This window comes from Hemiscyllium ocellatum, chromosome 31 (genome assembly GCF_020745735.1).
Source record: "Hemiscyllium ocellatum isolate sHemOce1 chromosome 31, sHemOce1.pat.X.cur, whole genome shotgun sequence".
Lineage (NCBI taxonomy): Eukaryota > Metazoa > Chordata > Chondrichthyes > Orectolobiformes > Hemiscylliidae > Hemiscyllium > Hemiscyllium ocellatum.
In genome coordinates, this window is record NC_083431.1 from 47,292,047 (window position 1) to 47,304,621 (window position 12,575).

A 12,575-nucleotide genomic window follows, 5' to 3' on the forward strand; every position below is an offset into this window, starting at 1 on the left:
TTGCTGAAGTCCACAGCGATCTTGTCTACCACTCTGCCTTCATCAATCTTCTTTGTCACTTCTTCAAAAAACTCAATCAGTTTAGTGAAACATGATTTCCCACACACAAAACCATGTCGACTATCCCCAATCAGCCCTTGCTTCTCCAAATACATGTAAATCCTGTAAGTCCTCATGCAAAATCACATAAATCACAGTGTCCATTGCTGACTTATTTTCTGAGCCACACGGATCCATTAGCTTTGGGATTTGATGCAAGTGGAACACAGGATCCCTGTATATAACCTTCAGACAGCCCCAATGCTTGAATCACGCATAACAGCACAATTCAATCTGACCATTTTGAGACCCCAAGGTGACAATGTCGCCCAGCCATTATCTAGCGCCCACTTCCTCCCTGTCAATGTGGCCTCACACTGATCTGAGGAAGAAATGAGACACAAAGTGGCACTGAACAACACAGTGAGTTTTATTCAGATGATTTGGAAATCAGTGGGTCAGGAGTCACTGCAGCTACACAATTGAGCTGAGCCTGAATTACAGAATCATAGTTAGTTTCCTCAGGCAGATCTCACGGTTATATGTATTTCACTTTTGTCACTTATTTTGGCATGCAACATATTACATCACTGAAACTGTGTATATCTTTTCAGATTTCTTTAATGGTACGTTTCACCCTGTATATTCCTCCATGATCCCCACAAATGCGAGTAAACTCTGTGAATTAGAAAGGTGGGGGTACATTAATGTCACCAGTCGGGTCCTTTGAACTTCCAAGTCTGGTCTAACTGAGAATAATGTGGACCTCTCCAGCACAGCCTGCTCCCACTGTGACCAACGTAAGGTATTAGATTAGATTACTTACAGTGTGGAAACAGGCCCTTCGGCCCAACAAGTCCACACCGACCCGCCGAAGCGCAACCCACCCATACCCCTACATTTACCCCTTACCTAACACTACAGGCAATTTAGCATGGCCAATTCACCTGACCCGCACATCTTTGGACTGTGGGAGGAAACCGGAGCACCCGGAGGAAACCCACGCAGACACGGGGAGAACGTGTAAACTCCACACAGTCAGTCACCTGAGTCGGGAATTGAACCGGGGTCTCAGGCGCTGTGAGGCAGCAGTGCTAACCACTGTGCCACCGTGCCGCCCATATGGGGACCTGACTTGCAGACACTGTTCCACACATGGTCTGGTCAAAGAACAGGGAGAACCAAAGTGTGCAAGTTTTATTATGTCTTGGCCACAATAAAATATCAGCAGTAAAAGAATAAAGTATAATTTTATATGAGTCCTAAGAGCAGATATTGGTACAGTTGCCAAATAACTTGCTCAAAGGGCTCAGTCTTAAGGACTGTTTTAATGGAGGTGAGAGGGAAGTGGGGAGATTACAAAGGGAATTCCACAGCTTCAGCCCAGACAGCTGATGGCACCATCACCAATTGCAAATTAGTTAAAATCCGACAAAGGAGGAACCCCAGAAGGCTTTGGGACCTGGAGGAGTTTACAGAGGCAGAGAGAGAGGAGGGACCTGAGGGAATTTGAAGATTCCCAGATAATAATACAAGTTATCCCTGAGGGGCATCATACCATGGGCAATGCAAATTGGCTGAGGATCACTCCTCAGTTAGTAATCTGAGAGGTTGACTAATTACACAGCATTTTACAAACAATTTAGAACTGAGTTTGAAATTGGTACACGTGGATAGAGTTTTAAGGGTTAATGAATTAAAATGGGATGATGGAGTTTCAACCGATATCAGTCACAGTATGTTATACAGCACACAGTCTCGTGGGTCTGAAGAGCATCCTGTTTTCCTCTGAATGTTTTGAGAAAGTGCTGCCCCAGGACCAGGCACCCAATGAACAAAAGCAGTGCTGTCCCCAGTCTCTGCTGCTCTCCTCACAGTCACAATAAGGGGGCTGGAAGCACAGGGGCTCTTTAAATGAACGCACAGGTTAGTTAGTAATTGTAAACCACACAGACACATTGAGGGTTGGCTCGACTTTAGACTCGTGGAGGGGACGGTCGCCTTCCTGAGACAGAGAGTAACTGGAATCAAACATTACATGTGTCTGCTTTGTCCATTAATTAACAGAGATGGATCTAAGTGATGCCTGAACTGCCCGAGTCTGAAAGACATTCTTTGTTGTATTCAAAGTGGGAATCATTCTGCCGTTGAATTTTTGCCATTTAGGGCATCATACCTCAACTGTATGTTGGTGTAATTTGAGATCTCTTTATTTGTCCCACCAATGCTTTCCTTTTCAAGAAAACCATTGATGCAATTTCCTTTTTGAGCATTATAATTAAATTAACTTTCTTTGTTCTTTCAGTCACTTTTCAAGTCACAACAATTTACGGTGTCAAGATACTTTCTCCTCATCTTCCATCCAGTTCTTTTCCCATGAGCTTTAATGTGTTTCTGCTGGTTACTGAATCCCCATCTCTCACGAATCTTCTTTGGCCAATATTCGAAGCTGTTGGAGAGCTCACACTATATTGTGCAAACATTACCCACTGATCATCCACCACTAACTCGGGTTTACTGACCACACCTTCCTGATAGTTCTTGGAGTTTGCTATGCATAAATTGGTTGCTGTTTTTCCTATACTGCAGCAGTGAGCAGCAAGTGATTGCCTGCAGAGACATCTTGAATTTCCTCAGATTGTGATAGGTGCTGGAGAACAGTTATGTTTCTGTTCTCTTTTTCCTGCCATCCCTCTCTCATCAGATGCTTTTCTCTTGTCTATTCCTTTAGGTCCCTCATTCCCGCTGATTCTCCCTCTCTCTCCCCACCCTTCTTCTCCTGTTCACTATCTTTTTCCTGATGGTTTTTTTGTTCCACTATCAGACTCACTCTCCTTTCTCTCCCCTGTCACTATCTCTGTCTCTGACTCGCTCCATTTGTATGCTCATTGCACTCTGTATCTCCTCCACTTCAGCTCTCTCCCTATTGATTTCTGGATTATTTTATGTTTCTCTATCCCACTCTGATTCTCTCTTTCACTATTTATGTCTCCTCTTTCCTTCCTCTCCTTCTTAACCTTCCTCTCATGCTACCTCTTCATGTGTCTCTCAGCCTCCTCATCCATTTGCCAGGATAGTTAAATATTTCTCATTTTAATCTGTTGTTGATTTCTTCAATCTTTACCTCTGAGGTAGAACTGTACCGTCACAAATCTCCATTTTGTCTGACATCCTTTAACAAGGGTCAAGAATGAGCTGTCCCTGAACATGAACCAGCAGCTCATTGTCTATCCATGTGAACAAAACGCAAACTTTCAAAGTTTGAGTGTCTGTATGCCATCAGTAAAATTAATTAGATCCTGTGAAATACTGTGTATGTAGTATACACGTATACTCTACACACATAACAATACTTACACACAGACTTACACTCTCACACTTACATGTCGGTACACACGCTAATGTGCTCATCCTGACACATATACACTAACACACAGTACACAGACATGCACAACACTCAATGAGACATAAACACACACCAACACTCACTCACAAACTGACCCACACTAGCAGACACACTCAGGTGCACACACTCGTACTGACACTGACACGTTCACACAGACACCGACACGCGCACATGTACACTGACATACACACAGCTGCACGCACACACAGATGCACACAGACACAGACACACACTGATACACACTCTTGCTCTCTCTCTCTCACACACACGCACTCACACAGACACACACACTCACACTTACTCACACGCACAGGTGCACACACAGACACACACACACACACACACACACACTCACACAGTCTCTCTCACACACACACACACACACACACACACACACACACACGCATTCAGATTCAGTGTAGGTGGAGAGAGGATGAGTATTTGGTGGTGGTCAGTAGTGTCTGTTTTAAAATCGGGGCAGCAACTTCTGTTCTATTAAGTTTTCAAGGGCCAGTGACATGTTGAACACAGCCTGTGAACTCCAAACAGCTGCATTTGACATTCACCCCTTCAGTATCCTCCTGAATATCCAGTGGAGATGGAGTACACACTGTGACTCATCAAACAGCCCCTCTCCACCACCACCACCTACCCACCTCCCACCCCCCCCCCCCCCCCCCCACCCCACCCTCCCCCCCTCTCCGAGCATTGTCCCAGCCATTTCCCAGCTGCAGGTCACTGCTATTAAACAGGGAGAGAATATAACTCACAAGACAGCTCAGCACCAGACTCAGCCTGCTCTCCTGTCCCCCCCAGTGTCTCCATGAGCCCTTTAACTTTGCTCTACCCAGACAGCCCATTTCTATTACCCCCACACCCCCCTCCCCCCACTCTAAGTGGACACCCACTATACCGATCTCTGCCACTAAGTTACCTCCTTGCTCTGAAACCTGGCATTAGAGTTTGGTGATATTGACTATGGCCCTGTACACACCGCCACTCCCACCTCCCCCCACACCCGCCCCCATGGAGACCATGGTTGGTGGTCACTCATAATCGCTCCCCTCTCCCCCACCCTCTAAGCATTCCTGTTCCTTTCCAGATGTCTCCTTTATACCTCAACATATTTTCCTTATACCTTAACATTGCTCCCATCACCATCCTTGCTCCTACCTCAATGCATCACCCCTAGCCTTGAATGCCCCCTTCCTCCTCTCCACTGCTCAGCATACGGACCCCCAGGACAGGATCTTCAGCCCCCTGACTAACTTTGACGGACCGCCACAGGGAAGGAGAGACCAGACTGCAATCACTCTCCCTGCAGCTCCCCTTCTGACAGAACACAGTTCCCCTGACTGCTTGTGAGGGTCCTACAGGACTGACTGTATTTCACTCCCTGACCATGACCACCACAAGTGGATAACTGACCATGGCCAAGCCCCTGGACTGTGTGCGGATCCACCCTTGGCTGATGACATTGAGACTCCCTAAGAGACAGTAACCCCTTCCCGCATTAACTTGATGAAGGACTAGCCCCCACATGGCCATTTAGTTGAATAAATGTGTAGAGTGTTTGTTGCACAGGCAGCTGCCACATGGTGTATTTGTGAGATTGACATCTCAATGTGCCATACAGCAAGATGTCCACTCCCTGGACTGATCCACACTCATCATTACAATACCAGCTTAGCTCTGTGTCTGCACCATACAGTCAATATAGCAATACAAGTGCTAACGTGCGAACAGAGATAGCCTATCAACAAGCAGCAAGGCTGTTTTTTTTGAGAGGCAGGTAGTTGCCAAATGAGTGAACGCGAAGAGAAAAAGTGATCAGTTCTGATGCAGCCTGGTCCATGTGTGCACTGGGGTGTGGCCCTGTACCCAGTGTCCTCACAGCTCATTGCAATACTGGTTACCCGTGCACACAACGTGCAGATGCAAGTGGGTCGGAGAGGTGCCCCGAGGGTTCTGCCAAGCTAGCAAATGTTGGAAGGCAGCGTCCATGTCTGTGGAATGCAGGCAACTGGTACCCATGGAGTGTGTCCTAGACATTATTCCTGGGTGTTCAAGGTGAAGATCTGCAGGAGCATGTGGCCAGCTGGGACTTTTCCTGGTGGGCATTGTCAGCATGCGGTTACTTCGCGGTAGGATTGGAAGGTGAGATGTGCCATTCATGAGGCCAATAGTGAGCATTGATCCGTGTTACTAGGAACCTCATTATTGCCTAGTGAGTATCTGGCATTGATGTCTGGGACTTAATTAGAAAATGCAAAATGTCCTCCCAATGTTGAGAATGGTGTGACGGAACTTCTCATGTGCTTCTCCATGATCCACATTGTTCCAACCTGTCCAAGATTCTTCCCACTGTCTACAGTGTCCTGTTCCAGCTGTTTAGAATACATGTACTGGGTGCTCTAATTTCACCAGGTGAACATGTCATCAGATATTCCATAATAGTCCCAGAGTTGGTCCCCGGGCTTTATGGTTATGCCAGCAAGGCTAATAGGCCAGGGCATGAGATTACAGGATTAGGTTAGATTCCCTACAATGTGGAAACAGGCCCTTCAGCCCAATAAGTCCACACCAACCCTCCGAAAAGTAACCCACCCAGGACCATTTCCCTCTGACTAATGTACCTAACACTATGAGCAATTTAGCATGACCAACTCACCTGACCTGCACATGTTTGGACAGTGGGAGGAAACCGAAGCACCTGAAGGAAACCCACGCAGACAAACTCTACACAGACAGTCACCCGAGGCTGGAATCGAACCTGGGTCCCTGGCACTGCGAGGCAGCAGTGCTAACCACTGAGCCATCATGGTTGTACTCAGCTGTGGCTGTTGTTGATAATAGTCTTCGGATTTATGGATTGGATACATTGTGAATCTATCCAATTGAGCGCAGTGCTCAGGCCACATAGGTGTCATCAATGCAGAGGTTGGACTCAGACTCTTTAGTTGACGTTCATCTCAGGTGTTGACACCAGATGTCTCTCACTGAATGAAGGTTTAACTGGCATTTCTGCTTGAGCTCCCACCTTGAGCAGAGTAAACACTGATCACATTGCTGGAATCTTCTCTGTGTGACAATGCTGTCACTTTCAAAAGGTTATTTTGTCCTTGGTTTTTTTGAAGGGAAGTCATAGAGGCAGAGATGCCGAGGAGTCTGGTTTAAGAATGGAAGGGAAGTGGCTGGTTCTTCCAGCTCAGGCTTTTTCTAGCTGTTTTAGTTTTAGCTGGAGCCATCATAAGATAAGTGAATCAAGTGGAATTGTGAGCTTCAGTAAAGAATTCCTCACTGACTTTCCTCTGAAATCTCCCTCTAGAAATTGTTGCCTCCTGCCTGTAAGAATCTGTGTTTGAATTTATCTTTCTGCCAAGGGGTGTGTTTGTGGGATGTTCCTGGATTGGAACTGTGAATTTGTCATAGTTACTGTGGGTCAGTTACATTTTCCAGTAGTTGTTCTTCTAAATTCCACTTTCTTTTATTTGTGTTTCAACTGCAGTCTTTAAGTAAATTCTGGTTTCCTTAAAGTCCAGTGGTTTGACCAGCTGCGTCACCCCTGGACACCCACCATGCATCTCCCTTTGAAATAAGAAAAAGTTAGGGTCTGGGCTACCTTCTGAAGGTATTTTGAGGGGGTCTGGCCTGGTCCATTGCATCTCTGTCCCATCGTGTGAAAACCAGTAACGCTCGTGCATGAACCCCACACTCAGTTGTGCACACAAGCAGGCAAAAAACAAGAGCAGGGAATGCGATCATTGTTGGAAAGAGGTCAAACTAGAGGAAGTGAAAGGATTGACTGAATGCACTGAGTGGTGCCCCTCAGATGTATTTATTATCACAGAAGGTGGTTGAGATGGCGAGAGGCTGTTGTCTTGTAGACAGATGATAACTGGAGGCCCATCAAGGTGGGATAGTCATCAAGGAATCTAATCAGGATTTGCAACACACCACCACCCTCTCAAGGGCCAATTCAGAATCGACAATAAATGTTGGGCCAGCCAGCGAAACCCTGTGAATGAATGAAGGAACTCCCTCACCCATCGAGCTGTCAGAATATGGGGCTCATTTCAGGGCAAGGAGGAGGAGATAAAGGAAAACTGACCATGTACAATGAGCATTATGGCAGGAGACACATGTTTTGATTACAGGGGAGTGTAGCAGTAATTTGGGAATACTGAACTCACATTCTTATGGCAACTATTGTGACCTCAATAAGAGTCTGTGATTTAGAGTCTGTGAGAAAACAAAGTTGGAAGTGTTGGAGGATGCAGTGATTTTGACACTGGATTGGACATGGGTTCAAATCCTACCAGGGACTAAATTCAATTCACAAGTCTGGAATACAATGATTAGACTTACAGTGTGGAAACAGGCCCTTCGGCCCAACAAGTCCACACCGACCCGCCGAAGCGCAACCCACCCATACCCCTACATTTACCCCTTACCTAACACTACGGGCAATTTAGCATGGCCAATTCACCTGACCCGCACATCTTTGGACTGTGGGAGGAAACCGGAGCACCCGGAGGAAACCCACGCAGACACGGGGAGAACGTGCAAACTCCACACAGTCAGTCGCCTGAGTCGGGAATTGAACCCGGGTCTACAGGCGCTGTGAGGCAGCAGTGCTAACCACTGTGCCACCGTGCCGCCCACTAAGGGTCGTGTCAGTAGTAGTGAACAGGAAAAGAATCAATTCTTCTAAAAGCTGCTCTGCTTCATGAATGTACCCTTGGGACTGACCCTAAACCTAACCCAATCCCTAATCTAACCCTGACTGTAACACTGACCCTGACTATGACCCTAATCCTAACCTTAACCCTAACCCTGAATCTAATCCTGACCCTAATCCTAACTCAAACTTTGACCCTGACCCTAATCCTAATCCTGAATCTAAACCTAACCCTAATCCTAACTCGAACTCTAAATCTGACTCTGACCCTGACACTAACCCTAAATCTAATCCTAACCCTAATACTAACTCTAACCCTAACTCTGACCCTGACCCTGACCCTAATCCTAATCCTAATCCTAACCCTGACTCTAATCCTGACCCTAATCCTAACTCGAGTAAAAAGTGAGGTCTGCAGATGCTGGAGATCAGAGCTGAAAATGTGTTGCTGGTTAAAGCACAGCAGGTCAGGCAGCATCCAAAGAACAGGAAATTTGACGTTTCGGGCTAAAGCCCTTCATCAGGAATGAGGAAAGTGTGTCCAGCAGGCTAAGATAAAAGGTAGGGAGGAGGGACTTGGGGGAGGGGTGTTGGAGATGTGATAGGTGGAAGGAGGTCAAGGTGAGGGTGATAGGCCAGAGTGGGGTGGGGGCGGAGAGGTCAGGAAGAAGATTGCAGGTTAGGAGGGCGGTGCTGAGTTCGAGGGAATTGACTGAGACAAGGTGGGGGGAGGGGAAATGAGGAAACTGGAGAAATCTGAGTTCATCCCTTGTGGTTGGAGGGTTCCCAGGCGGAAGATGAGGCGCTCTTCCTCCAACCGTCGTGTTGTTATGTTCTGGCGATGGAGGAGTCCAAGGACCTGCATGTCCTTGGTGAAGTGGGAGGTGGAGTTAAAGTGTTGAGCCACGGGGTGTTTGGGTTGGTTGGTCCGGGTGTCCCAGAGGTGTTCCCTGAAGCGTTCCGCAAGTAGGCGTCCCGTCTCCCCAATATAGAGGAGGCCACATCAGGTGCAGCGGATGCAATAGATGATGTGTGTGGAGGTGCAGGTGAATTTGTGGCAGATATGGAAGGATCCCTTGGGGCCTTGGAGAGAAGTAAGGGAGGAGGTGTGGGCGCAAGTTTTACATTTCCTGCGGTTGCAGGGGAAGGTGCTGGGAGTGGAGGTTGGGTTGGTGGGGGTGTGGACCTGACGAGGGACTCACGAAGGGAGTGGTCTTTGCGGAACGTTGATAGGGGAGGGGAGGGAAATATATCCCTGGTGGTGGGGTCCGTTTGGAGGTGGCGGAAATGACAGCAGATGATACGTTGTATACGGAGGTTGGTGGGGTGGTAGGTGAGAACCAGCGGGGTTCTGTCCTGGTGGTGGTTGGAGGGGCGGGGCTCAAAGGTGGAGGAGCGGGAAGTGGAGGAGATGCGGTGGAGGGCATCGTCGATCACGTGTGGGGGGAATCTGCGGTCCTTGAAGAAGGAGGCCATCTGGGCTGTGCGGTATTGGAACTGATCCTCCTGGGAGCAGATGCGGCGGAGACGAAGGAATTGGGAATGTGGGATGGCATTTTTACAGGGGTCAGGGTGGGAGGAGGTGTAGTCCAGGTAGCTGTGGGAGTCAGTCGGTTTATAGTAGATGTCTGTGTTGATTCAGTCGCCCGAGATAGAAATGGAAAGGTCTAGGAAGGGGAGGGAGGAGTCTGAGACAGTCCAGGTGAATTTGAGGTCGGGATGGAAGGTGTTGGTAAAGTTGATGAACTGTTCAACCTCTTTGTGGGAGTACGAGGCAGCACCGATACAGTCATCGATGTAGCGGAGGAAAAGGTGGGGGGTGGTACCAGTGTAGTTGTGGAAGATGGACTGTTCCACATATCCTACGAAGAGACAGGTATAGCTGGGGCCCATGTGGGTGCCCATGGCTACTCCTTTAGTTTGGAGGAAGTGGGAGGATTGGAAAGAGAAGTTGTTCAGGGTGAGGACCAGTTCAGTCAGTCGAAGGAGGGTGTCAGTGGAAGGGTACTGGTTGGTGCGGCAGTCTAAGAACTACCCACCTACGTTCGGGACACCACCCACGGCCTCCACCTCCTCCACGATTTTCGCTTCCCCAGTCTCCAACGCCTTATCTTCACGATGGATATCCAGTCCCTGTAACCTCCATCCCCCATCATGAAGGACTCAAAGCCCTCCGCTTCTTCCTTTCCCGCCGCACCAACCAGTACCCTTCCACTGATACCCTCCTTCGACTGACAGGTCCACACCCCCCACCCAACCTCCACTCCCGGCACCTTCCCTTGCAACCGCAGGAAATGCAAAACTTGCGCCCACACCTCCTCCCTTACTTCTCTCCAAGGCCCCAAGGGATCCTTCCATATCCACCACAAATTCACCTGCACCTCCACACACATCATCTATTGCATCCGCTGCACCCGATGTGGCCTCCTCTAACTCTATTAACTCTAACCCTAACTCTGACCCTGACCCTAATCCTATCACAGTCTTTACCTGGCCTGGATACATTTGACTCGAGAGCCACATCAAACATGCTCACTCTTCACAGGAAATGACTGACCAAACCATTTGAAAAGCTGGCCTTGCCAATGGTACCCACATCCCATTAAAGAATAAAGAGAAATGTTGAGCCCTCATAAATTAGGGAAAGCAGACATGACCATACCTTAGAAAATTATGAAATGCCTTTTAATTCTGCATGTGCCTATACTTGCATGAGTTCAGGAAGAAGCAAGCAGAAGGATTCAATAGTGATCATTTCCATCACTGTCATTATAACATTGCAAAACTTTCTAGCCAATCCAAACCATCTTGAAACATGAATCCCTTTAGGAGATCATAAAACAGTCAAACCTTCAGAGATTCAAACTTAACTTGAAAAAAATTAACTTATTCTGTATTCATAAAATTGTGAAAACCAAAAGAAATGATCAAATGCCTCTTCAAAATGTTTTAATTTCATTAAAAATGTACAGCGAAACAACTCTCATAGACTCTCTGCTGGCTGTATCACACTGAGTTAAATCCGTCAGTGACATTTGGAGTTCAGACAAGCATTCATAATGGGTTTCCAAACTCCAGTCTGTGTCAGCATTACCTCTGGAACTGAAGACTTTAAGACCGTTGTGATGACTGTCTGCTTTACGGATTTAAATAGCTGAACAGATGACTGAATTGTCAATCGAAGGATGGATCAAATGATGAGAAAAGTGACACATTAACTATCCATCTCAATACTGTTGGATGTGTAAGAGCACTTTCTGCACTGGATTGAATACTCTAATTGTCTGAACACTTCCAGAATGCTGGTCACTTAGCTTTTAAAAGCAAAGCCCACTCATTATTTTTTTTGAATTTATTTAATTTATCACAGAGCATTATATGGAGTTGTAAATGTTTCCACTCAACTCCAGAGCATGAATCCCTCATAACTCCTTTGTGAAACCCTGAAACGTGTCAGCTACCATGAAAAATCTAACTCTACGGAAAATGGTGAGGAGGTTGCAATGAATATCAAAGGAATGGGTCAGAGTGGGATTGCTGTTTGTGCTTGCACCACCCACACCCCCTTATCCTGGGATCATAACAATTTCCTTTGATGGGAATGAAGTTGGGAATCCCAGAATGGGCTGCTACCAACCATTTATAAATCTGACCTGCTCCTAATACAGAGAAGATGGAGGCACCAAGATCCAGGCACAGAGGATTTGTTGCTTTTTTTTATGATACACATGTTAAAAATTGTTGTTACTGTCTCATTCTTGGCAATGGCTACCACAAATAGCAAGGTTTTGAATTGTGTTATCATTTGTGTGTGTTTTTGTTTGCAATCCTGTTTTAGAATCCCAAATCCGCCTGGTGAGCGGACGGCACCGGTGTGAGGGCCGGCTGGAGATCTACTTGATGGCCCAGTGGGGCACGGTTTGCGATGACGCCTGGGACTTGCGGGCAGCGAGGGTGGTCTGCAAGCAGCTGGGATGTGGCAGGGCCCTGGCCGCGAAGGCACGGGCGTACTTCGGGCAGGGCGTTGGCATCATCCACCTCGACAACGTGAAATGCAAAGGAAACGAGAGCTTGCTGAACCAGTGCTCCCATATCGGCTGGGACGTCCACAACTGCGACCATACGGAAGATGCAAGTGTGATGTGCACATTATGAACAATCTCGACGAAGGTGCCTTCTGTTGGCTGTGGGGGTGGGGTGGGTGCGGTGTGTAGGGGGAGGCACGGTGAATATATGTAAATCTATAAATGTGTAAATAACTTAAAACTACCAAACTGAAATCCCCATATAATGTGCACTTTATACTTTTTAAATATTATCTCCCATCACAGGTTTAATGTGTATTATCTTACGAAAGATGATTATTTCCTGTACCAGCAAAGCTGTGCTTTCAGGTGAGAGATGTGTTTCTTTGGCATTGTTTCTGAGCAGCACTCATTTATAGACCAG

General features: G+C 47.1%; 1 protein-coding gene across 1 annotated transcript in view; it reads left to right on the top strand.

Moving 5' to 3' along the window:
- Positions 1 to 12,281, top strand: part of LOC132830271 (scavenger receptor cysteine-rich domain-containing group B protein) — an 84,705-nt gene extending 72,424 nt beyond the window's left edge. Inside the window, exons 10-11 of the mRNA XM_060847814.1 lie at positions 4,234 to 4,260; positions 11,965 to 12,281. Coding sequence (XP_060703797.1) covers positions 4,234 to 4,260; positions 11,965 to 12,281 — 344 coding nt within the window. The remainder of the gene's footprint in view (positions 1 to 4,233; positions 4,261 to 11,964) is intronic.
- The last annotated feature ends 294 nt before the right edge of the window (positions 12,282 to 12,575 follow it).